Source organism: Bos javanicus, chromosome 23 (genome assembly GCF_032452875.1).
Source record: "Bos javanicus breed banteng chromosome 23, ARS-OSU_banteng_1.0, whole genome shotgun sequence".
Lineage (NCBI taxonomy): Eukaryota > Metazoa > Chordata > Mammalia > Artiodactyla > Bovidae > Bos > Bos javanicus.
Genome location: NC_083890.1, coordinates 4249261 through 4274782, shown reverse-complemented (window position 1 = coordinate 4274782; position 25522 = coordinate 4249261). Strand labels below are relative to the sequence as shown.

Sequence of the window (25522 nt, the reverse complement as noted above, 5' to 3'; positions counted from 1 at the left end):
GTGGGCATAATTTTAATACTTATTTCTGTGGGACTTAGTGCTGCTGTCTTACCTTCAAAAATCTTAATTGTCAAGACAGAGTTTCAAGAGAAGCCCAATGGCTCACTCAGCAAGATTTAGGTTAATTCACGTTTATTTAGGCAAATTAAGACACTGCATACAAAAAAATTTATGATTTCCTTAGCTGTCTGGTAGAGAGAGAAGAAGATGTGACCAATTATCTGTGATAGATATAACTCTTAAAAATTGCAATTTTAATGAAGGTTGTTTATTCACACGTTTTAAAGAGTTGACAGTTATTCAAGGCATAGAACCCTTGAAAGGCTACTCTTTCCACCCTAAATTCCAAGTCACCAAATCACATGGTTACCTTATGCCGGGAGCCGGCATATTGCATATTGAGTGCATATTGCATATTGAGTACAGCACTTTTCAGTATCTGGAATAGCTCAACTGGAATTCTATCACTGCCAGTGTGAGGAACTCCGCCCATGACAAAGGTCATGAGGAAGGCGGCTCGGCATACGCAAAGGCGGGATCGAGCTTCAGGAGTCGCCCTGGAAATTCTCGAGCATATACCCCCAAAACCAGAGTCTGCCTACTTTCTGCTTTGTGCTTTCACCTACACCTCTGACTTTACGGGGGGCTGTCCCCCACTACCTCTCTGAAAAAAGAGTTAGCTTACAGCTCCAGTTAATAATTCCTGGGTGTGACAGTGTTTAACCTACAAACTCCTTTGGAAATCCTCTAGCCTGCCTGAATAGGTTTTTCCGGCCACATGTGATTGTTCAGAGCCTCCCAACTGTGAGAGGCAGGAGATATTCTAAACTGTCTAAACACAGATTCTTTTGAGTAGTTAAAAGATTGATTAGAAATTGTATTGGTGAAGGGATTTTCACTTGTTGGGCCAATGTTTGCTGCTAAGTTTCCATATCCCTTACCTGCTGTGTCCCTGGCAGTGTATTGATTAATATAATTGGTGTAAGTAGTAGCTTTAATGTTTGTAACCTGGGACCCTTGAGTTAATTCTTTTTCTTGTTATAGCCCACCACACCTTTACCCTGTAGGAATGCAACTTTATCTAATGCTTTTGGAGGGTGGCTCCTGACCAATCACCTTTAGAGAAAAATAAGTTTTCTGAAGAAAAGGTCTTAAAATGTTAACAGGCCTCCGGGCCAGAAGATGATGCAAATCACCTAAGCTTTTGCATATGATAAGTTTGCAGGAAGAAAGCCTGGCTTGCTGCATGACTCTACTCCTTCCCCCATTATCCTCTATGCATAACTTAAGGTATAAAAACTGCTTTGGAAAATAAAGTGCGGGCCTTGTTCACCGAAACTTGGTCTCACCATGTCGTTCTTTCTCTTACCTTCTGGCTGAATTATTCAGCCTCTTTTCTCCACTGAATTTCCTCACTGAGCTATCCTTATTTCAGCCTCTTTTCTTCACTGAATTTTACTGAGCTATCGTCATTCTATTACTCTTTATATCCTTAATTAACATTTAATTAAGCAGTTGTTTCCTGATCTTCGCCTACGCCGTCTCTCCTTCCAATACCCTGGATCAGCCGGGGCTGGTCCCCGGCAACCTTACTACCCCATTTTTCCATTTCCAGCATAAAGGTGAGAGAACTACCTATCTGAATTGAGACAAGAGTTGAAGGTCAGGTAGACAAGATACACTCTTGATAAGATGGAATTTAGCTGACTAATCAGTACTTAATAAAAGTACAAAAAGAAGGGTAAACTGAACTCCCTTTAAGGGTGAACCTAGTCCCACCTAAGAATTCCATTCTCTGACTACTTATAGAAGACACCGTCTTCAAACTGGTGATATTTTCCTGGAGATAAGATAAACCAACCTAAGATGAAGTGAGAAGACCAGGAAAATTAACCCACACTGGAACCAAGAAAACATAAAATCTGGACAAAACTACCCTCAATGTGCATAAGCAAGATTTTTAAGTAAAACTAAAAGGCACAGCATCCATATTAATATCCAGCAATGAAGAGGGGAGGAGCAGAGAAACAGTAAAATGCTTGGAGATTACTAAGGCAATATCTACAAAATACAAAGCACAAGAAAGGGAAACTCAAACCCAATACACTCAGCCAAGTAGCGTCCAAGGTTTAAGAGTAATAGGTAGCAAAGAAGTTGTAAAAGTAAGCCCGTGTCTACCTACAATGGTTCTGTAATGTGAAAGACAAATGCTGCTATGTTTGCCATTAAGCAGTTGAGTCATCAGTTACTGCAGGAAAGGTTAGCCTACGTTGATTAATATAAAAATTTATCTACTAGCAAAAAGAGGCTGCCAAATAATAATATTTAAAAAAAATAAATATGGCGGTGGCTCTGAGGCTAGGTAGTGGCCACTGAAAAATTTTGGAGGTTGGAAATACAGTGATTTGTGTAATGCAGTGAATATTTGGTGAAAACCTTGCTTGTAATTAACTGTAAAGGCAAAGAATGCATCCAATGAACTTAGCTAAAGAACTGAAAAAAAGAATGACAGTATCAGGAATCAGTTGGTATTGGCTACATTTGAAAAGGTAACTATAAAAGAGATCAGTACAGAAAAGAATCAGCCAGTTTTCAAGTTGCAATTAAAAGAATAGACCAAGTCTAAAAATACTGGGATAGGGAGAATACACCTTTTAACCCCCATCTCTAATAGGCAAATTAAGAAATTGGAGAAGGCCTTTGAAAGAAGTTCAGTCAAAACACAGCCTCTGTAAAGGAACAACTCAAGTGTGTGCCCCTAAAAACCATTCTCAGTTCAGTCAGTTCAGTTCAGTTCAGTTGCTGAGTTGTGTCCGACTCTTTGCGACCCCATGGACTACAGTACACCAGGCCTCCTTGTCCATTGCCAACTCCTGGAGCTTTCTCAAACTCACGTTCATTGAGTCAGTGATGCCATCCAACCATATCATCCTCTTCTGTCCCCTTCTCCTCCTGCCTTCAATGTTTCCCAGCATCAGGGTTTTTCAAATGAGTCATTTCTTCGCATCAGGTGGCCAAAGTATTGGAGTTTCAGCTTCAGCATCAGTCCTTCCAATGAATATTGAGGACTGATTTCCTTTAGGATGGATTGCAGTCCCTTGCAGTCCAAGGGACTCTCAATTCTTCTCCAACACCACAGTTCAAAAGCATCAATTCATCAGTGCTCAACTTTCTTTATAGTCCAACTCACATCCATACATGACTATTGGAAAACCTATAGCTTTGACTAGATGGACCTTTGTCAGCAAAGTAATGTCTCTGCTTTTTAATACGCTGTCTACGTTGGTCGTAACTTTCCTTCCAAGAAGCAAGCATCTTTTAATTTCATGGCTGCAGTCACCATCTGCAGTGATTTTGGAGCTCAAAAAAACAAAGTCTGTCACTGTTTCCAATGTTTCCTATTGTATTTGCCATGAAGTGATGGGACCAGATGCAATGAACTTAGTTTTCTGAATGTTGAGCTTTAAGCCAACTTTTTCACTCTCTTTAATTTTCATCAAGAGGCTCTTCAGTTCTTATTCACTTTCTGCCATAAGGGTGGTGTCATCTGCCTATCTGAGGTTATTGATATTCCTCACAGAAATCTTGACTCCAGCTTGTCCTTCATCCAGACCAGTGTTTCTCATGATGTACCCTGCATATAAGTTAAATAAGAGGGTGACAATATACAGCCTTGAAGTATTCCTTTCCCTATTTGGAACCAGTCTTGTTCCATGTCCAGTTCTAACTGTTGCTTCTTGACTTGCATACAGACTTCTCAGGAGGCAGGTCAGGTGGTCTGGTATTCCCATCTCTTGGAGAATTTTCCACAGTTTGTTGTGGTCCACACAGTCAAAGGCTTTGGCATAGTCAATAAAGCAAAAGTAGATGTTTTTCTGGAACTCTCTTGCTTTTTCGTTTGATCCAATGGGTACTGGCAATTTGATATCTGGATCCTCTGCCTTTTCTAAAACCAGCTTAAACATCTGGAATTTTGCAGTTCACATACTGTTGAAACCTGACTTGGAGAATTTTGAGCATTACTTTGCTAGCATGTGAGATGAGTACAATTGTGCGGTAGTTTGAGCATTCTTTGGCATTGCCTTTCTTTGGGATTGGAATGAACACTGACCTTTTAAAGTCCTGTGGCCACTGCTGAGTTTTCCAAATTTGCTGGCATATTGAGTGTAGCACTTTCACAGCATCATCTCTTAGGATTTGAAATAGCTCAGCTGGAATTCCATCACCTCCTCTAGCTTTGTTCATAGTGATGCTTCTTAAGGCCCACTTGACTTCATACTCCAGGATGTCTGGCTCTAGGTGAGGGATCACACCGTTGTGGTTATCTGTATCATGAAGATCTTTTTTGTACAGTTCTTCTGTGTATTTTTGCCACCTCTTCTTAATATCTTCTGCTTCTCTTAGGTCCATAGCATTTCTGTCCTTTATTGAGCCCATCTTTGCATGAAATGTTCCCTTGGTATCTATCTCTAATTTTCTTGAAATGATCTCTAGTCTTTCCCATTCTATTGTTTTCCTCTATTTCTTTGCATTGAACACTGAGGAAGGCTTTCTTATCTCTTCTTGCTATTCTTTGGAACTCTTTATTCAAATGGGTATATCTTTCCTTTTCTCCTTTGTCTTTAGCTCTTCTATTCACAGCTATTTGTAAGGCCTCCTCAGACAGCCATTTTGCCTTTTTGCTTTTCTTTTTCTTGAGGATGGTCACGATCCCTGCCTCCTATACAATGTCACAAACCTGTCCACAGTTCTTCAGGCACTCTGTCAAATCTAATCCTTTGAATCTATTTCTTACTTCCACTGTATAATGGTAAGGGATTTGATTTACCTGAATGGTCTAGTGGTTTTCCCTACTTTCTTCAATTTAAGTCTGAATTTGGCAATAAGGAGTTCATGATCTGTGCCACAGTCAGCTCCCAGTCTTGTTTTTGCTGACTGTATAGAGCCTCTTCATTGTTAGCTGCAAAGAATATAATCAATCTGATTTTGGTATTGACCATCTGGTGATGTCCATATGTAGAGTCTTCTCTTTTGTTGTTGGAAGAGGGTGTTTGCTATGACCAGTGCGTTCTCTTGGCAAAACTCTATTAGCCTTTGCCCAGCTTTGTGCACACCAGGACCCAGGAGAAATGAGCAGTGACCCCACTGGAGACTGAACCAGACTTGCCTGTGACTGTCCAGGAGTCTCTAGCAGAGGGGTGGGTTGGCACTGGCCTGCTGCAGGGCTGGGGGCACTGAGTGTAGCAGGGCATCATGCATGGGACCTTTTGAAGGAGGTCACCATTGTCACCATTATCTTCATTACCTCCACCAGAGTTTGGCCCATGTAAATTACAGGGAGGGAACACAGCTCCACCCATCAACAGAAAATTGGATTAAAGATTTACTGAACATGGCCTTACCCATCAGAACAAGACCCAATTTTCCCTTCAGTCTCTCTCCCATCAGGAAGCTTCCATAAGCCTCTTATCCTTCTCCATCAGAGGGCAGACAGTCTGAAAACCACAATCACAGGAAACTAACCAATCTGATCACATGGACCACAGCCTTGTCTAACTCAATGAAACTATGAACCATGCCGTGTAGGGCCACCCAAGACGGACGGGTCATGGTGGAGAGTTCTGATAAAATGTGGTCCACTGGAGAAGGGAATGCCAAACCAATTCAGTACTCTTGCCTTGAGAACCCCATAAACATGAAAAACTATTCTCAAATTCTCTAAATTACTAAAAGTTGCTTCAAAACATTCTCTCAAGCTGGACATGATGGTTTAATAAAAAGAAACTGCTACTTATTATTAACTAACCAGTGAATGCAGAAATGGCCATGACTAAAATAAAACTGTGGATGATGCTACAGGCCAGAATCACAAGTCAACAATACAAAATTACAAATAAATATTTGCTGTTGAGAGAATTATTCTACCAAAAGAACCACAAATCTGGACTAAAAGAGACTATGACTGTGCAAAACTTTTAAACAAAGTTGCCTTGTATCACCACTGCTTTTAATGTTTTTCTGCCAGTTTTTACTAGCCCATGAATTAAGACAAAATATAAAAATAAAAGAGGTAAAACCTGGAAAGAAGAGTACAAAATATATTTATTTATGATTATATCTCTATTTGCCAATATACCTATTACCTTGAAATAACTGATAAGAGAAATCAGTTAATTGCTGTTTTAAAAATTAACATACAAAACAGTTTTTATATGTATAAGCAATAACCAATATAAAAATATATTAAAGAAAATGTTCTACTTATAATAGGACCAAAAGAGACAAAAATTCCTACATATAAACTTAGGTAATGTTGAGAACCAATACAAAATAAATTATAATATTATTCCATTGAGTTTTAAGATTGAAATGAGAAGAAAGGTAAATCACAATCCTGAATAGGAAAACTCAATACTGAAGTGATGTTAGTGCCTCTAAAATTAATCCATAAATTCAAAGGAATCCTCATTAAAATAGAAATAGAAACCTCTTTTAAAAATTGAAAAAAAAAGATACAGGACTTTATGTGGAAAAATAAGCATGTAAGAATAGCCAGGAAAATTTTGATCATAAAGAGTAATGAAGAAGTACTAGGCCTGCCAATATTAAATCACATTATGAAGTGACAATAATTAAACAATTTGGCCGTGGAGAAGATGTAGACAGATAAGTGGAACAGAGTGGAAAGCCAAAAACACTGGACCCAAATGAAAATGGAAATTTAGAAATTGTGAATTGGTTTAGAAATGGTTTTTAAAATAAATGGAGAAAAAGTGAAATTTCATAAATACTGTTGCAGTAATTGGCTATTCTTTTAGAAAAAGAAAGGTAAAAATATGAATACTCATCTAACTTTACTCCAAATACCAAAAATTTTTAAGATTAAAATATAAAATAATAGAAATTTTAAAAATTAAATCATGCATAATTGTATTCAAAATGTTAGAATGCTGAATCTTTCTATACAGATACAAATATAGGAGAAAAGAAGTAAAACTTTATATATATGTACATATACATATATTATATATATACATATTTTAAATTTCTGTATGACTAAAATTCTAAAAAACAAATTAAAACACATAATATAATTCAGGAAAATTATTTTCACAGAATTTATGACATGCATATAAAAATCATTCTTAAAAAAGATGAACAGCCCAGAAGGAAAAAAATGCATATGAATAAAAATCAAATTGCAGAGAAGTAACATTATTTCCATGATTATACAGTGGAAGTGACAAATAGATTCAAGGGATTAGATCTGATAGAGTGCCTGAAGAACTATGGATGGAGGTTCGTGACATTGTACAGGAGGCAGGGATTAAGATCATCCCCAAGAAAAAAATTCAAAAAAGCAAAATGGTTGTCTGAGGAGGCCTTACAAATAGCTGAGAAAAGAAAAGAAGAAAAAGACAAAGGAGAAAAGGAAAGATAAACCCATTTGAATGCAGAGTTCCAAAAAATAGCAAGGAGAGATAAGAAAGCCTTCCTCAGTGATCAATGCAAAGAAATAGAGGAAAACAACAGAATGGGAAAGACTAGAGATCTCGTTAAGAAAATTAGAGATACCAAGGGAACATTTCATGCAAAGATGGGCTCAATAAAGGACAGAAATGGTATGGGCCTAACAGAAGCAGGAGATATTAAGAAGAGGTGGCAAAAATACACAGAAGAACTGTACAAAAAAGATCTTCATGATCCAGATAACCACAGTGGTGTGATCCCTCACCTAGAGCCAGACATCCTGGAGTGTGAAGTCAAGTGGGCCTTAGGAAGCATCAGTACAAACAAAGCTAGTGGAGGTGATGGAATTCCATTGAGCTATTTCAAATCTTAAAAGATGATGCTGTGTAAGTGCTACACTCAATATGCCAGCAAAATTGAAAAACTCAGCAGTGGCCACAGGACTGGAAAAGGTCAGTTTTCATTCCAATCCCAAAGAAAGGAAATGCCAAAGAACGCTCAAACTACCGCACAATTGCACTCATCTCACACGCTAGCAAAGTAATGCTCAAAATTTTCCAAGACAGGCTTCAACAGTACATGAACCATGAACTTCCAGATGTTCAAGCTGGATTTAGAAAAGGTAGAGGAACCAGAGATCAAATTGCCAACATCCATTGCAAGAGAGTTCCAGAAAAACATCTACTTTTGCTTTATTGACTATGCCAAAGCCTTTGACTGTGTGGACCACAATAAACTGTGGAAAAGTCTTCAAGGATGGGAATACCAGACCACCTGACCTGCTTCCTGAGAAATCTGTATGCAGGTCAAGAAGCAACAGTTAGAACTGGACATGGAACAACAACAAATAGGGAAAGGAGTACGTCAAGGCTGTATATTGTCACCCTGCTTATTTAGTTCATATGTAGAATACATCATGCAAAATGCTGGACTGGATAAAGCACAAACTGGAATCAAGATTTCTGGGAGAAATATCAATAACCTAAGGTAGGCAGATGACACCACCCTTATGGCAGAAAGCGAAGAAGAACTAAAGAGCCTCTTGATGAAAATGAAAGAGGAGAGTGAAAAAGTTGGCTTAAAACTCAACATTCATAAAAGTAAGTTCATAGCATCCTGTCCCATCTCCTGGCAAATTATGGGGAAACAATGGAAACAGTGACAGACTTCTTTTTGGGGATCTCCAAAATCACTGCAGATGGTGACTGCAGCCATGGAATTAAAAGACACTTGCTCCTTGGAAGAAAAGTATGACTAACCTAGATACCATATTAAAAAGCAGAGACATTACTTTGCTGACAAAGGTCTATCCAGTCAAAGCTATGGTTTTTCCAGTAGTCATGCATTGATGTAAGAGTTGGACTGTAAAGAAAGCTGAGAGCCGAAGAATCGATGCTTTTGAACTGTGGTATTGGAAAAGACTCTTGAGAGTTCCTTGGACTGCAAGGAGATCCAACCAGTCCATCCTAAAGGAAATCACTCCTGAATATTCACTGAAAGGACTGATGCTGAAACTCCAATACTTTGGCTACCTGATGCAAAGAACTGACTCATTTGAAAAGACCCTGATGCTGGGAAATATTGAAAGCAGGAGGAGAAGGGGACAACAGAGGATGAGATGGTTGGATAGCATCACTGACTTAATGGACATGAGTTTGAGTAAGCTCTGGGAGTTGGTGGTGGACAGGGAGGCCTGGCGTGCTGCAGTCTGTGGGCTCTCAAGGAGTCAGAAATGACTGAGTGGCTGAACTGTACTAAACTGGATACTGTTTCCAAAATCACATGACAGGGTACTTTACCTTACTCACTAAAAAAGAATTACAAATCAAACCAGTATCATTTTGAACTTATAGTAATTAAAATCAGAAATTTTAATGAGTATCAATGCTGAAAAATGTGTGGGAAAAGATATTTTCCACATACTTGTTGATGGAGTACACACTTTCTTGAAGGTAAACAATTTGCATTAAAATTTAGTTATGAAATTAACCCTTTGATTCTCTAATCAATTCCACCTCTGAGAACTTTTCCTATGGATATACTCAGAAAAATTTACTGAGAAATACATACAAAGATGTTCATTACAGTCTTGTTGATAATATACCCACACTAAGGAACCACAGCACCCCTAAGTTAGAGGTTCCTTAAGTTGGAAAAAAAACAGCTCCTATAAGTCTATAGCTGTGATTAAGCTTCTGTTTACAGTTTCACTCACAAAGCCTTTTTGAATTTTCAACTTTCCACTAAACTGCTTGAGTTTTTTTCAACTCTCATCTTTGGCACATAATGCCAATAATCTCTCTTCAAATAGTTCTTTGTATGGGTCATGTGATTTATTAGACCCGAATCTCCTTGAGAAAAACATCCATTCTCCATGCACTCCTATTTTGTCTTAGTAGATGTGATCATTATTTATCAATATTTATATTCTTACTTCTAAGCTTATGGGGGAATCACACTTGTCTGACACTTGAAGTTGGTGTGGTTTACAAAATTTGCTCTGGCTAAATAATGATGAATGGAAGTGGTTTAAGAACAGCTGTTTGATTCTCCAAGGACCTCGTAGCATAATTAGTTATAATCTAGAGAGTGAAACTTCTGCACGCCTGAGTCTGCTAAGAACTTAGTTTAATTTAATGAGCAATAAATCTTTTGTTTTAAGGCATCAGCATTTGGGATTTGTCTGTCATTGCAGCATAACCTACTCTGTCCTAGCTGATGACTTAATGATGATTCATGATAATTTACTGAATAAATAAAATACTTCCATTTTTTAAAATACAGTAAATACTCGAGTCCTCCAAGAAAATTCCATTAAAATAATTATTTTGAGGAGTCACACTCTTGGTTTCCACTTAGTTTACAAGAGATTAGAATCAAAGAGAATCCAACATTTGCAGTAAAGTAGTTCCATTTTCTCCAGGTTGCCTCCAACCCTTTTATGACTGATGAACATGCCTTTGATGAGACTGTCAATCTGATAGGTTGATTAAGAGTCACAGTCTCCAAAGTTAGGCTGAGATTACTTCTTTGAGTAGCAAGAAAATATGAAAACTAATATTTTAAAACTCTCATTCTTTTAAAATTAACATGTGTCTGTGTTTTTAATGTATATAATCCTTTGTTCAGTAGCACAGTGTATAATTCATACATGGGACTACATGCCCAAATGAGTTGACTCATTGGAAAAGACTCTGATGCTGGGAGGGATTGGGGGCAGGAGGAGAAGGGGACAAAAGAGGATAAGATGGCTGGATGGCATCACTGACTCGATGGATGTGAGTCTGGGTGAACTCCAGGAGTTGGTGATGGACAGGAAGGCCTGGCGTGCTGCGATTCATGGGGTCGCAAAGAGTCGGACACGACTGAGCGACTGAACTGAACTGAACATGCCCAAAAGTTTTTCACTGCAAAGATTTTGCAGTTTAAAAATTTTGATGAACCAAGATCTAAAGTGAACAACCCCTTCCTTCTCAAAAGTGATTTTTTTTTTTTTTTCTTTCTTAAAGCCTTTATTTCTGAGATATGGCAGAAACATCTTACAGGTACACATGGAAAAGTAAGATTATGAATCCACTCACATGGCGCAATCAGTGCAAACCATCACTCATCCCTCCAGCCTCCTCCTCCCTCCCCTTTTCCCCCTCCTCCCCTGCCCTTCCTCATCCCTTCCCCCCTTTCCCCTCCCCTTCTCCTCAGCTGCTCACAGGCCTTTCCATACTGCAGCTAATAGAGCAAAAAAGGAAAAATCACACTGTTAAAAAAGATTCTGGTGAAAGCAAAAAAAAAAAAATAGGGTGAAAAGAAAGCCACACTGAGATGAAGACATTTTGTTTCAACCCCTAATTCTTGAGTAAATTCAGGCAGATGACAAGTTTCTCATTTCTCAGTTTCAAACTTGTAAAAAAGGGATTATCTAGCTCAGAATTACTGTAAAATGGGCAAGGCATGATTTATGCTACTAACCTTATAGGACTTTTTGTGAAGAGGCATGCGATAGAGAATGCATGTGGATAACATACACGCAAGTATATCTAAAAATAAAACAGAAAAACTAGACCCAACAGTAACACCTTCAGGCATCCAAGATAGTACACGTCTTCTACCTCTTCTTTGTTTCTTATCCTCTTAGATAAAAGCAGACACTAAGTGTCACGTGGGCTCAGGCCAGATTTACTGGTAGCTGTTTAAATCTACTAGTACATTCCCTCTCTAACAGGGGCATTCCCTTGGGCTTGGGAGTCACCATTGGACTACGCCTTCCGGAGCATCCCTGCCACAGTTAATCAGTGAGCACAACACAGGGCACACTCAAGTGAAGACAAGAGATGAGAGTCTGAAATCAAGAAAAGACGAAACATTCTGTAAAAACTCAACAAAAGTTTTAAGCTTCCCAATGACGGCAGTAGAGAAAAAGGAAACAGGACAAGAAGTGGCAGAGCAGCTAAGAAATGAGGCAGGACGTAGAATGAACGGTTATTCATCATGAACTGAGAGGCTGAATCCAGTATAGTGCCCTAAAAGGAAAGAGGGTGAAGGATCGGGAAACAGTCGAGAGTCTGCAAAAGCATCTGCAGACGTAGGGAAAGACAAAACACACAGGTCAGCATCACATGGACAGATGGGAGGGAAGCTCAGCCAAGCCTGACTCCAGAGAAGATTTCTGGAGGGTCCTGCTGCCTTGGAGGAAAAGCTTCTAAGGAAAGGAGGTAGGAGAGAAGGAAACCGTGGTGCCACTTCTTCTCTACAAAGGAGAGAAAGTTTTTCTAAAAGAGCCTTGCTTATAACAACTTCAGGATTTCTCCAGATTCAGATGAAACAAAACATTTCATTAAGAAAAAAGTGTGTGTGGATATTTATTTAATAATACTTTATTATTTATTCTACGATTTATAACATATACTTATGCATGCATACATGCATGAGTCATGTCTGACTCTTTGCAACCCTATGGACTGTAGCCCACCAGGTTCCATCTGTCCAAGGGATTCTCCAGGCAAGAATGCTGTAATGGGTTGCCATGCCCTCCTCCAAGGGATCTTCCTGACGCAGGATCAAACCCACATCTCTTACATCTACCTGTATTGGCAAGGGGGTTCTTTATGACTAGCGCCACCTAGGAAGCCCCAACATACACTGATACCAATATATGCTTATCACTGATGTGGATATATATTTGACACATAAATTGATATTCATATTCATTTATATTTAATAATAATAGAATAATAAACTATCATTGGAGGAGAGGAAGGGCATGGGGTTGAAACTGGGACTCCCCAATATCTAGAGAACAGAGAGAGAAGACAACAATTAAATCATGAAAAGGGAACCAGTGAAAGCAAGAGAAAACCTAGGAACATGTGGTCCCAGAAGCCAGGAGAAGAATAGTTCCAAAAAGAAGGCAATAGATAGTTGTGTCAAATGCTGCTGAGACACAGATAAAGAGAGATACCTGAAAACAACAACTCCTGGCTTTCAAAGAGAGGGGAAACTGATGATTTAATCATGCAACATAAGGTTGGGATGGGCAACCTCCTGGAGGGGGTTCAAGAGAGTTTCTGAGTATTTACATTGTGATGGGAAACAGAAAAATAGGGGCTAGCTGAAGGAAGCTTTGTAGTGGGTTTACCTTGGTACGTTTCTGATGGGTCATGCCTTGGGTGACTGGGAAAATTTAATGAAGAAAGATCAAAGTAGCCATATGGTCCAGCAACCCTGCCCCTGGGCATGTAACCTAACAAAACTATAATTTGAATAAGTATCTGCATGCCTGTGTTCACAGCAGTGCCATGTACAATAACCAAGACATAAAAACAGCCTAAGCATCCATCAATAGATGGGTGGATAAAGAAGACATGGGGTCTATCTGTCTGCCTATCTATCTACAGTAGAATATTACTCAGCAAAAAAAGAATGAAATAATGCCATTTGCAACAACATGGATGAACTTAGAGATTATCACACTAAGTGAAGTAAGCCAGAAAGAGAAAGACGTATACTTATGTGTGGAATATAAATATAATATTATATATATATATAAAATACAGCTTATATGTGGAATCCAAAATGTGACACAAGTGAACTTATCCATGAAATAGAAACAAACTCACAGACACAGAGAACAGACTGGGGGTACCGAGGGGGAGGGCCTGGGGGAGCCATAGAGCGGGAGTCTGGGATTAGCAGATGCAACCTGTTATTTACAGCATGCATAAACAAGGCCCTACTGTATGGCACAGACAACTGTACTGAATATCCTGCAGACAAACCACAATGGGCAGGAATATGAAAAAGAATGCTTACATACATCACATCATGTGAAACGTATGTGTGCAGGCCAGGTTGCTTAAGTTATGCCTGACTCTTTGTGACCCGATGAATTATAGACCACCAGGCTCCTCTGTCCATGGGGATTCTGCAGGCAAGAATACTGGAATGGGTTGCTGTGCGCTCCTCCAGGGGATCTTCCAGACCCAGGGATCGAACCCACTTCTCTTATGTCTCCTGTATTGGCAGGCTGGTTCTTTACCACTAGCGCCACCTGGGAAGCCCATAGAACATATATGTATATATATACACACACACACACACAACTGAGTCATTCTGCTCACTCTGAGTCATTCTGTTGTACAGAAGAAATCAGCACAACATTGTAAATCAACTTTATTTCAATCAATTTTTTTTTTTTTTAAAGAAAAAGCTTGAGACACAGAAGAGCAGGACTAATGAATAACACAGTAATGGAGAAGGATGAGACCTAGAGCACGTAGGAGGGCTGGGCATTACACAAGGACAGTTCACCATGGCAACAGAAGAGAGGGCAGAATAGAGCTACACACACATCAACGAGGGTAAAGGGAGCAAAACAAGGTTTACGGCACTCCTGAAGGTGCAATCCAACACTAAGAGAAACAATAATGGATAAACTACAATTTTTTTTTTTTTTTTGGCAGTTTACAAATCACCATGATGACCATGGTCATCACCCCTAATTTACAGTGTTTAATTCTGGTCAAACATATGCCTGGCCTTAGTTAGTCTGCACAACAAGGCTCTGAAGAAATACTTGTAGCCCAACCTTCTAGATTTGGGAAAACAGATTTAAAGACAGTAAGAAGCATGACTAGGAAGGTGAAGCAGTCTAAATTCAGGGTACAGCCTGAAACTTGTCACTGCATTAAGCCTTCCCCCACCTTGCAACACACAGGGGCACACACCCACGTTTGGGCCACGGGGCTATCAGAAATCTACATGGGCAGACTACTCTCCCTAGTTAAGAAAGAAGGAAAAAGAAGAATAAAGAAGTAAAAAGTGGCCCCTTCCTAAGCCAATTCTATGTCTCCCTCCTATGTCATTACTGGCTTTGTTTAAATTTTATTAAAAAAAAATAATCTATCTACAGGAACACTGCTAGAGGTGAGAGGTGAAGAAGTAAAGCCACTGGAATGCTGAATTTTAAAATATTATTCCCTAATAACCCTTTCAGCTGGGTCCTTTATTACTATTCTCAACATATATATATTGGAATTCCTTGATTGTGTAATAGATGTCACTGTAACATCACTTCAGCTTTTGCCTTTCAAAGCCCAGATAATGAGGCTTATTCATCTAAGAAAGGCTCGCTCATCACATGATGCCCTGATATGATGCTGAGAGCAAGTGGACAAAGAGATCCTGAAAAGACAATTCAAGTGTTTGATGCTCTGGTGAAGATACTAAACAAAATGTATATAATTGGTACCATAAAGATAACCTTAGTTAGAATTAAGATATATTTTTTCTTAAACCCTAAAAAACCAAATGATGAATTTGAACAAAGTCTGGCTAGTTTAAAAAAATTATTAATGCTTCCTGTGTCTCTAAAATTACATTTGCCATGCAAAGTTTCATAGTCAATTAGAAAACCCATAAATATACATCAGTTAATCAACCCAGCTTAATGTTTTTTAACAAAATATATTTCTCCACATGATTTAAATATATTAGGCTTCCTTAAGGTTGGGGAAGTGCTTTGAAGTAGTTAAAGTATTTCTTAGAGTCCAAAGAATAGCTTTGGACTGAAAGTCATCAACTGAAGACCATTTGGTGGATAAGATGTCCTCTTAATTTTGTAAATTCAGGGAAAAAGAAACCATACAAAATCTATATACATTCTCTTCCCTGATATGTGAGGAACAAATGTTACAGTCAGCAAGAAAGTGCATATAATTTTAATTATCTTAAGTGGAAACTCCCATGAGAGTTTTCAGTGGAAATCCACAAAATGGAAATTATTCTGGGAAAATATCCCAACAGAGAACAGTACATGTGGAACAATCCCCTGAAGGCCATGGGTGATGCCTGGAAAAAATGCCCTGATTGACCACAAGTCAAGGCCATCCCCAGGGTATGTTTTCAACCTTCCCTTTGCTGAACATTCTGGAGAGAGAACCAAGGAAAAGCCTTTAACTCACTAAACTATTGTAGCTCTCCAGTAAAGCAATTCTCAGAGCCACAGGGGATGTCAAGAGGGAAGTTAGGGGCAACACATTGGGATTTTAGGCCCATAGTCACGTCCACCAGAGTTGACGCCCAAACAATGAACTTCAGAAAACAACACTGAACAAAATCACTGCTAGGCTGAAAACAGAGAAATTTATATAAACATACATCTTATTCATTTTGTCTTCTTCATTAGAATATACGGCTTTCTGAGAGTCACTTGCTTCTATTTTAAAGATAATACAATGACTCAAAATGATAGAGCAGGTAGCTTAAGAGGCAACTAATAGAATTATTGTTCTTTTTTTGCCTAAATTTTATTTTATTGGAGTATAGTTGGTTTACAATGTTGTGTTAGTTTCTGGTGTACAGCAAACTGATGCTGCTCTACGTATATACATATATGTATGTGTGTGTGTGTGTATATTTTTTTTTCATATTTTTCCATTATGGTTTATCAGCGGATATTAACTATAGCTCCCTGTGCTGTACCGTAGGACCTTGTATTTATTCCTCTTTTTATAAGAGCTTGCATTTCCTAATCCCAGCCTCCCACTCTCTCCCTCCCCCATCCGTCCTCCCCCTTGACAACCACAAGTCTGTTCCCTGTGTCTGTGAGTCTGTCTTTTATAGATTGCTGTTCTTTACTTTTAAATAAGGTGTTTTACTCCAATTCTTTTATGGTGAATGAATAAAAATCCACCATTTAAACCCAAGTCAACACAAAAATATTTAAACAAATATATTCATTTATCCATTCCTAAATACATTTATTCATGCATGCATACTTTTATATATGCACCCCATGCCTGAATCAGGCTACTTGTGAACACATTAAAGAAACAGCAATGATCCTGTACACTAGAATAGAATGAGGTGCCCGGCATGTGGTCTCAGAACAAATATCTGCAGCTTCCCAATGGGATCCCTCATTCTCATTCTCATAGAGGAGTTGGGGGTCTCTCATGATAGCCCAGAGCATTCAAATATAAAACATCTCCATACCTGTGGGCCTGGCCTGCTCTCCATCACTTCCTAAGAAGCACCTTCATCATTTAAAATAGGCAGAGATTGCCAGTGGCTAAAAACATTCACAGAGGCCCAGGTCCCTTGAGAGGCAGGAAGATTTTGTACCATTTCTTCGAGAATTCCATCAACTGCTGTTGTTGCTCTGTCTTCCCCAGCTCCGCCCAGCATTACAGAGCTGCCCTGACAGATTCCACCTTCTCTGTATCTTTTCCGGTCACTGACTGTCCTGTTTGCCCTAACATTTCCTGCCCAGGACACATGCCAGCCACCCCCATGCAACAACCCAACCACAACCTCATTCCTTGATAAACCGACCAGAACAATAAAACAACAAACATTTATTTAAGGAAAATCCTGTACCAGGAACCACACTAAGTATTTTTCATATGTTATCACACTTATTTTGTGATATAAACCTATAAAGAAATCCCCATTGATTCAACAGACAAAATAAGATTCAAAGACATCAAATCACATGCCAAGATCAAACAGCTTGAAAGCAGCACCCCCATCATGAGATCTGCCAGGGGGTCCATCCAGAGATAGTACTTGAGCAGCTACAATTCCCTATAACCAGTATGAACAATCACAAAAATATAAAATGGATGGAGTCCAGATCAGTGTTTCTCAGGTGTGAATACCATGCACCCTGTTTTTAAAAGGCAATCATTTTGCAAGGCTTGTAGCTAGAAAATTAAGCACAAGTTTTCATCAGGTGCAAACAGCAGAAGAGCCTGCAAAGAATGCAGAAATAAGATTGTGCTTTAGGAATTAAGCCAACAAATCATCTTGGCGATCTAAGCAAATCCAAATGGCCTTCTTGGATATGGGCCAGCTTCCTGGATCCAGGATTGGATCCTTGGGGAGGTACTAAAATATTGAACAAATTTAAAGAACATGGTTCTTCCAATTTAAACAAAGAATGCATTAATAAATTAAATACCCCCAAGCACCTAAAATTAAAAAAACAAAAAATAAATAAATGAACATGGCAAATCTCAGAGCTATAGAAAATGAAAGTCAGACAAATGTCTGCACCCACAGAATCCCTACAGGAGAAAGAAGTCCATCCAGTTAGACTAAAATGGGTTTCTATTGTGGAGACTGATAAATGGCTATAGGTGACTAACATGGGAACATACTCCACTCATATAATTCTCTTCTAAGAAGGCAGCTCCCTATGGAGCTTAGCCACAGACAGAGAACACGGCACCAGGGCAATGCAAATACTGGTGCCATTTGCCAGTGGTCATTTCGGACAACCACTTTGTTCTGGTGATAAAAGCCTCCTGTGTGCTTGATCAGCCAATGGTCCCTGACGTTTCTGAGCCAAAATCTTGGACTTCACCAAGATGAACGCCATTGAATGGGGGTCATCACAGGTAACAGCCTTTGTCTTTGAGTGACTGAAACAACCAGCTTTGTTTGTGCGTATTTACCTTTTCTCCATCTCTCCCAGGTTCTCCTTTGTAACCTGGCAGTCCTTGTGCTCCCTAAATTAACCACAAAATAAAAATCTGTTAGTTATGTTCTTTGGTTCACTAGAAACAGTACCTCTAAAATAAGAAGACACAGGCCACGTACTTGTATTCCCGGGGATCCTGGAACACCTGGTGATCCTGCTATTCCCTGATATCCCTGAAGAGAAGGAAACAAGAAATAATTATTTCATCATATTCACAAAGGGCAGCCCTCCATTTCAATTTTCTTTTTGGTTTCACCACGCAGCATGCGAAATCTTAGTTTCTCGATCAGGGATCAAACCCATGTTCCTTACAGTAGAAGCACAGAGTGTTAACCACTGGACCGCCAGGGAATTCCCAGCCTTCCATTTCAGAATTCACTCTTCCTCACAGTTCTCACACCTACGACTTCACTTAATGACTGTTTAAGAAGTTTAAGAAACCACAACTACAAAGGGGCAAATGCTTAATAAGGAATGCACATCGTCCAGTCTTTAGGAAAACAGTATTAAATATCTCCAGCTCAATAAAATCATCGAGAAATGCTTCACTGCAAAAGAAGGCTTTGAGCAGCAAATACAGAGTCAATGTTCAGAGTTCCCGGAGAAATGTTCTGCACATTAGAAACATATTCAATGTATTCGAAAGAAAAGCATCTAGGATTGGAGGATTAAACAAATGTGACACATTTTAAAACTACCTGATTATCAGTTCAGTTCAGTCGCTCAGTCATGTCCAACTCTTTGCGACCCCATGAACCACAGCATGCCAGGCTCCCTGCCCATCACCAACTCCCAGAGTTTACCCAAACTCATGTCCATGAGTCAGTGATGCCATCCAACCATCTCATCCTCTGTCATCCCCTTCTCCTCCTGCCCTCAATCTTTCCTAGCATCAGGGTCTTTCCCAATGAGTCAACTCTTGGCATCAGGTGGCCAAAGTATTGGAGTTTCAGCTTCAACATCCATCTTACCAATGAACACCCAGGCCTGATCTCCTTTAGGATGGACTGGTTAGATCTCCTTGCACTCCAAGGGACTCTCAAGAGTCTTCTCCAACACCACAGTTCAAAAACATCAATTCTTCAGTGCTCAGCTTTCTTTATAGTCCAACTCTCACATCCATTACATGACCACTGGAAAAACCAGATTATGGTCATCTGCAATAAATTATGAATGCTATTCTTCAGGATCAGTCTATAACAGACTTTGGGTTGCCTATTTAGAAAGTTCACCCCACAAACACGGCTATGATGCGTCCCTCTACCTCCCAAGGCTGAGCTGTCTGCTAAGGTCACTTTCAAATCCATTGTGTCCTACACATCCTTCCAGAATTTGGAAACTTGGTAAAACACAACTTTTTCAGACAGACACAGACTATTCAGTCTTCACTCCCTGCATGGCCACTAAACTCCAAAATAAACTTCAGACCCTCAACACTTGCCCAAGTTTCCCTGGATCAGTGTCAGGTTGACTTGGACCACCTGGCACCTGCAAACATTTCCCTCTCTTATTCACATCCCATCTTTCTTAGATCTTACTGTTCAGGTACAGTTTTCTATTGTCAATGATTATTAACACAGATTTCATTAATGTCTCCAATAACATCCTAATTCTTAAACCCAAAAGCTTCATTCCCATGTGGCTATTCATGAGTGTCTGCATGGATCTTTGTATCCACCAAGTTACATGTCAGTACATTTTCAGCTGCAATTTTAGAGACACCAGAAGTCCCTGCTTTTCCATTCCAATTTTCAAATATTCCTTTTACTACCCTTTGTTAACTCTGATAACAATAATAGCAACAATAATGGTGCCTTCAAAAGATCAGTCTCAGATTATTGTTTTTCTCTTTTTATATACTTTCTCATTTTGTAAAGTGCTCTCAGCTACTCCCAGAATGGGGGTGACTATGATTTCTATCACCAACCATCAGTCTTCCCCCATTTGCTTGTTCACAGAATGTATCATCATGTTTTCTCCAGTATTCCTTAAACTCACATATTTATCTTGAGTCCACTGGCCCCACGCTTAAACATTTTATTCCGCCCCATGAACAAGTCTCAAAACGAACCTCTTCAAACTCCATACAAAGCAACCTGCAATTTCCAAACCCACCATCCGCTCTTTAGGATGGCACTGTCTCTGTGTCACTGGATTTTGCCCCCTTGAGATGAAAGACGAAGAATCATTTATTTCTATATATCATTGAACAGAGCATCTGCTGCATATTTTGTCAGCCAAACATTGGAAAAATTCACCTCCAAGTCATCCACACAGAATGCAAGTGTAAAAACTCTCTTTCCCCAAGGAACCACGTTTGCTTGTGTGGCTTCTGGAGTTGAAACTGCAGTAATACCACGTGGTTCATGCTCTCAAGATCAGGGAGGAGAAAGAAAAGCCATGGACACAGCTTGTTCAGCTTGGAATCTCTGCCACTCTAGTCATCACTGAATTTCCTTCTCTCTACCTTTGGAATCAGATGGGCCTGGAATTGCTTTTCAGCTGCCACTGCTAGCATGCACCTACACAGAACCAGGTCCATTAAAAATGCCACCACTTAGGGTGCACCTTACATCCTTCAAAACCCTGTGTGCACCATCTGGAGAGGGTGACGTGACTTACAACATGCTGCTATTATTGGGAAAAAAATAATAGTACCAATGATTTATACACTATTAATCATGTTCTAGACTATATACTTCATATATGTTAATCCACTTAATCCTCACAGCCACCTTTTAAAGTCGGTTGTACATTATCCCCATTTGCAAATGAGGAAACTGAGAAATTGCCAAAAGTTACATAGCTAGGAACTAACTAGACCAAGCAGGTAGAAATGTACCTCTCATCAGAAAATGCTTTGTGGCACATCCAGTCCTAGGACTCTAGAACAATTAATCAGATTCAAGAACTCCATGTGCCAGACTAATTTGATCATATTTTTATTGCTTTATTTTTAATAGCTAACATTTATTGCATGCCTAGTATGTGCTGGTATTATTATTATTATTATAATCATTGGCTGCACAGTATGAGGGATCCTAGTTCCTCATCCAGGGACTGAGCACATGTGCCCTGCAGGAGAAGCACAGAGTCTTAACCACTGGATCATCAGGGAAGTCCCCAGATTTGTTTTAAATGCCTTAGAATTCTGAGGACCCAGAGGAAAGAAATGTTAATAAAATTCCTCAAAAGAAAGTCACCATGGAAATTGACTACGTATCAAAATGATTGGTCATCAGCAATGGTTCTCATTTAATGAATTTTTGCTTTCACATTTTTTTTTCAAAAGTCAAGCCAAATGTCATATGTGCTTTATTACTTTATTCAGAAAGGTAATCGTTAGTAGATCAAAAGCTGCCATGGCATCTCTCCCCTCTGAGGAAGGAGTAAGTTAATGTGTTACATTTTAATGGATTAAGGCACTGTAGAGATACCACAGACAGTGTTCCCAGCTCACCTCTGACTCATAATGTGACCTCAGGCACACTCATCACATCCCCAAGTCCTGGGAGGCAACACAGTGAAGTGGAAAGACAATGAATTTTAAAACTGGAAAAGACCTGGGGCTGAATTTTTGCTCCTCCCTTGACTTTCTGCTAAGCCATTTTACAGAGCTAAGCCTCAGCTTCTGACCATAAACCAGAATAATAATAAATCAACAGAGGACTCACAGGTGAAAATGTCTGGCAGTTGTTAGAATCTCAGCAAAGGTAAGCTTCTTTCTTTTCTTCAGGCTCAGTGACTGTGTACAAACCATAGATCGCTCCTGCAGAACCTTATTCTTTAGCCTTAATGGCCACCGTCAGAGCCTGGGGCATCAGGTCATGCCTCAAGCTCTCCTCAGCACATGTACAGATCCAATGCTCAACATGTAACCAAGTCCTGTGTTTCCAGGGGCCTGTTTGCTTTGTCTTTAGAAAAACAGCAGCACAGGAATAATCAATGCTTCCCACTATATAAGAACCAGCTTACTGCTGTTTTCTTAACATACAAGATGCATTCTTGAAAACTTAATTGTATCAAGAAGCTCAAGGATTATTTTAGAGCTAGAGGAAACATGATTAGCAACAAAATAAAGAAAAACCAAAACCACGTCCGACCTGGGGGATCCCAAGGCAAATCACCAGGAGAAGTTGGATAAATTTCAGTAAAACAAATTTTGGACTAAAAATCAGGAAAATAAAGGTTAACAGGGAGGAATATTACAACATAGAACACTTTCCAAGAGGAGCAAGAAATAAAACATTGCCTGACTCATAGCAGGGTACATTTAAACCAAAAAAAAAAAAAAAGCCATGAAACAGGACAAATGATAAGCTTTTCATATAGGTTACTGAGTTTTTATTTTTATGAATATAGGTGTTTCTGTGTTTTCTTGTAGAACTGCAACTTTCACATTATCATCGACCAATTAATACTACTTAACATTAAATTTGCCCTTTTGCAATTTTAGCAGGTCCAAATACCCACCCTTCCCCCAACTGCAAGATTTCTGAGAGTATGAAAGTCTTTTCCACGTTCACACAAAGTCTCTTTGTAAATGAGTCATTTTTTAGGAAAAAATATTCTTGCTGCCAAATTTCAGGGTTGAAGAATAGAGAACCAATTTACTTTCTTCCATGATTCAGAGTTCTGATGCTCCAGGAAAGATGTATAGCTTTGAAAAGGAAATTAAGAAAATAAAATCATTGTGCAAGAGTCACAATTTCTTTTGAGCCTAGTTCTAATCATAGCATAAAATATTCTGCCAATCTAAATGTATAATTTTGTTTCAGTAATGAAGATAGTCATTGGTTTCTTTTAAATACTCTAAACATAAAAATGAGAATGAAATCCAGAGAAATCTCTTTGGATGTTACTTCCATTTTTAAATGTAAAGAAGAACGTGATTTAAAATTTACACTATTACGTAACTTTCTTCCGTGTTTCCCAAATTTCCAATAGAGTCTCTTAGATACCCAGCCAGGGTAACTAGGCAACCAAAATCAAGTATATACTTTTAATGTGTGCTGTGGATTCTTCTGGGCAACTCAATTCTACACACAACTAAATTTTCTACATAGCTACATTCTAACAATATTCATAAAATTGTCTTTCCAGGTATATCTATTATAGAAATTAATTTGTCACTAAAGCCAAGGAGTTCATAGGCTTTAACTGATTGTTAAAATGACTTGATAAATAAATCACATGAATATCTATAAAATTACACACACACTGAGCTCTAAGAAAGAACCATGATGCTATGGGGGGTGAAGGGTAGGCAGTCCACAGAAGCTTCCCGAAGAGATAGGCTCAAAGGAACAGTCAAGGAAGCATAGTGCATCAGAAGGAGCCCTTCAGCCTGCCCTGCAGTGGACAGGATGAGCCGCATCCATGAGAAGAAAGAAAAGAGATCACAAAGAAGCAGGCTCTGAAACAGGACCGGCATGGGCAGACGGAAGCCAAGTGCACAGCACTGAGGGTCTTCGATCCCTATCCAAGCCGCTCAGCCAGGGGGTCACACAATCAGACTGGAGCTCTGCAAAGCTTACTTGGAGGACAGATGAGAGGGGGCAGGAAATGCATGAAGTGGAAGCTTCCTGCAGGGGAAAGGATGAGAGGTAGAACCTGAATCTACTCAGGGGTGTTTAGTCTAACCTGAAGGTGGGGAACAGGGGGTGAGGGGGTTGGAATTTATGGAATGAAGCCTAGGTTTCTGGCTCGTGCAGAGAGATGGCTGATCCTGCCATTGACTGATGGCCTCTGGGGGAAATACAGTTTAATTGGTGATCAACTTAATAGTAGCACAAACATTAGAAAAATATTTTTATGGACTAAAAAAAAAGTAAATTGAATGACAGTCACAGGAAGAAAGCCTAGAGCTTGAAAAGGTTATTTCATTTATGAAGATTGTTTTTTTATAATCCACCTACTTCCAGAAGTATTTTTAGTAGGTTGGTGGCTAACATTGAAGGGCGTAGAATCAATGGAACTATTTAATACAGGGCAGAAAGGGAGAAATGATTGCACACAGGCAAGAGAGAAGAGTTTAGAGGAATGGAAACCTAGAATCATGATTAGAGTGGTGATTAGACAGGTGTATACATTTGTCAAGACTTGAAATGAGTGTATTTGTATTTTATTGTAAATAATCTATATCACTATAAAATTGACTTATAAAGAAAAGAAGTTATATGCTTTTGAGGAATAAAAAACAGAATTTCTAATTCAAATGAAAGCAAGTTACATTTACTATACAGATCTTCTTTGACTTACAATGGGATTATGTCCAGAAAAAACCATCTTAAATTGAAAATATAAACTGAAAATGCACTGAATACACCTAACCTACTCAACATCATGGGTAGCCTGGAAGACTTAACCATGCTCAGAAGACTTCTATTAGCCTACAGTTGGGCAAAACCATTGTACTGCATCTCACTAGTCTAGGAAAAGATCAAAATTCAAAGTATAATTTCTATTGAATGCATAGTACTTTTGTACCTACTTTTGCATAGCACTTTCAACTTTTTAAAAAGTTGAAAAATCATTAAAACATCTAAAGGTGGGGAGTGGGCAGCAACATCTGCAAGTGAAACTTAATCTAAATCTAGTTCTCCCTGCCTCAGATAAAGGAATGAATGATAATCATAAAACAACACCATCCACTTTCCCATTATAATTCGCCTTGAGCTAACCACTGCCTTCCTTTGACAAATAATCTCTGCAGATACAGCTCTGTTCTGTCCTCAGATTCACAGATTCAATTAAACTTAGTTACGTAAATTACTTCATTCCCTGAATGAGGTTACACTTAAAGTTATACTAAGCTTATTTCGAAAGGAGAATGCACAACTTTTAAAGGTAACTGGTACCATTTTAGTAACTGTTATAATCTCAAAGTAACTATTATAATCTCTATAAGTTATGCTTTATGACCAATAGTTCCTCACTCCATTTCTTGCTCTGCTGCTAACTTTTTTTCATAGTACTTCCCACCATATAATATTGCTTACTTTTTATTATTTCATAATTGTGAATTTATTATCTGTCTCTCCCCACCGGTATGTGAGGTCCAAAACAGCAGGG

At 39.0% G+C, this 25522-nt stretch overlaps 1 protein-coding gene across 2 annotated transcripts in view; it reads right to left on the bottom strand.

The window, feature by feature from the left end:
* Nucleotides 1-25522, bottom strand: part of COL21A1 (collagen type XXI alpha 1 chain) — a 234742-nt gene that overhangs the window by 75561 nt on the left and 133659 nt on the right. For both annotated transcript variants that reach the window (XM_061397807.1, XM_061397806.1), the window contains 2 exons: nucleotides 18568-18621; nucleotides 18423-18476 (listed from right to left, as the gene is read on the bottom strand). In XM_061397807.1, coding sequence (XP_061253791.1) covers nucleotides 18423-18476; nucleotides 18568-18621 — 108 coding nt within the window. The remainder of the gene's footprint in view (nucleotides 1-18422; nucleotides 18477-18567; nucleotides 18622-25522) is intronic.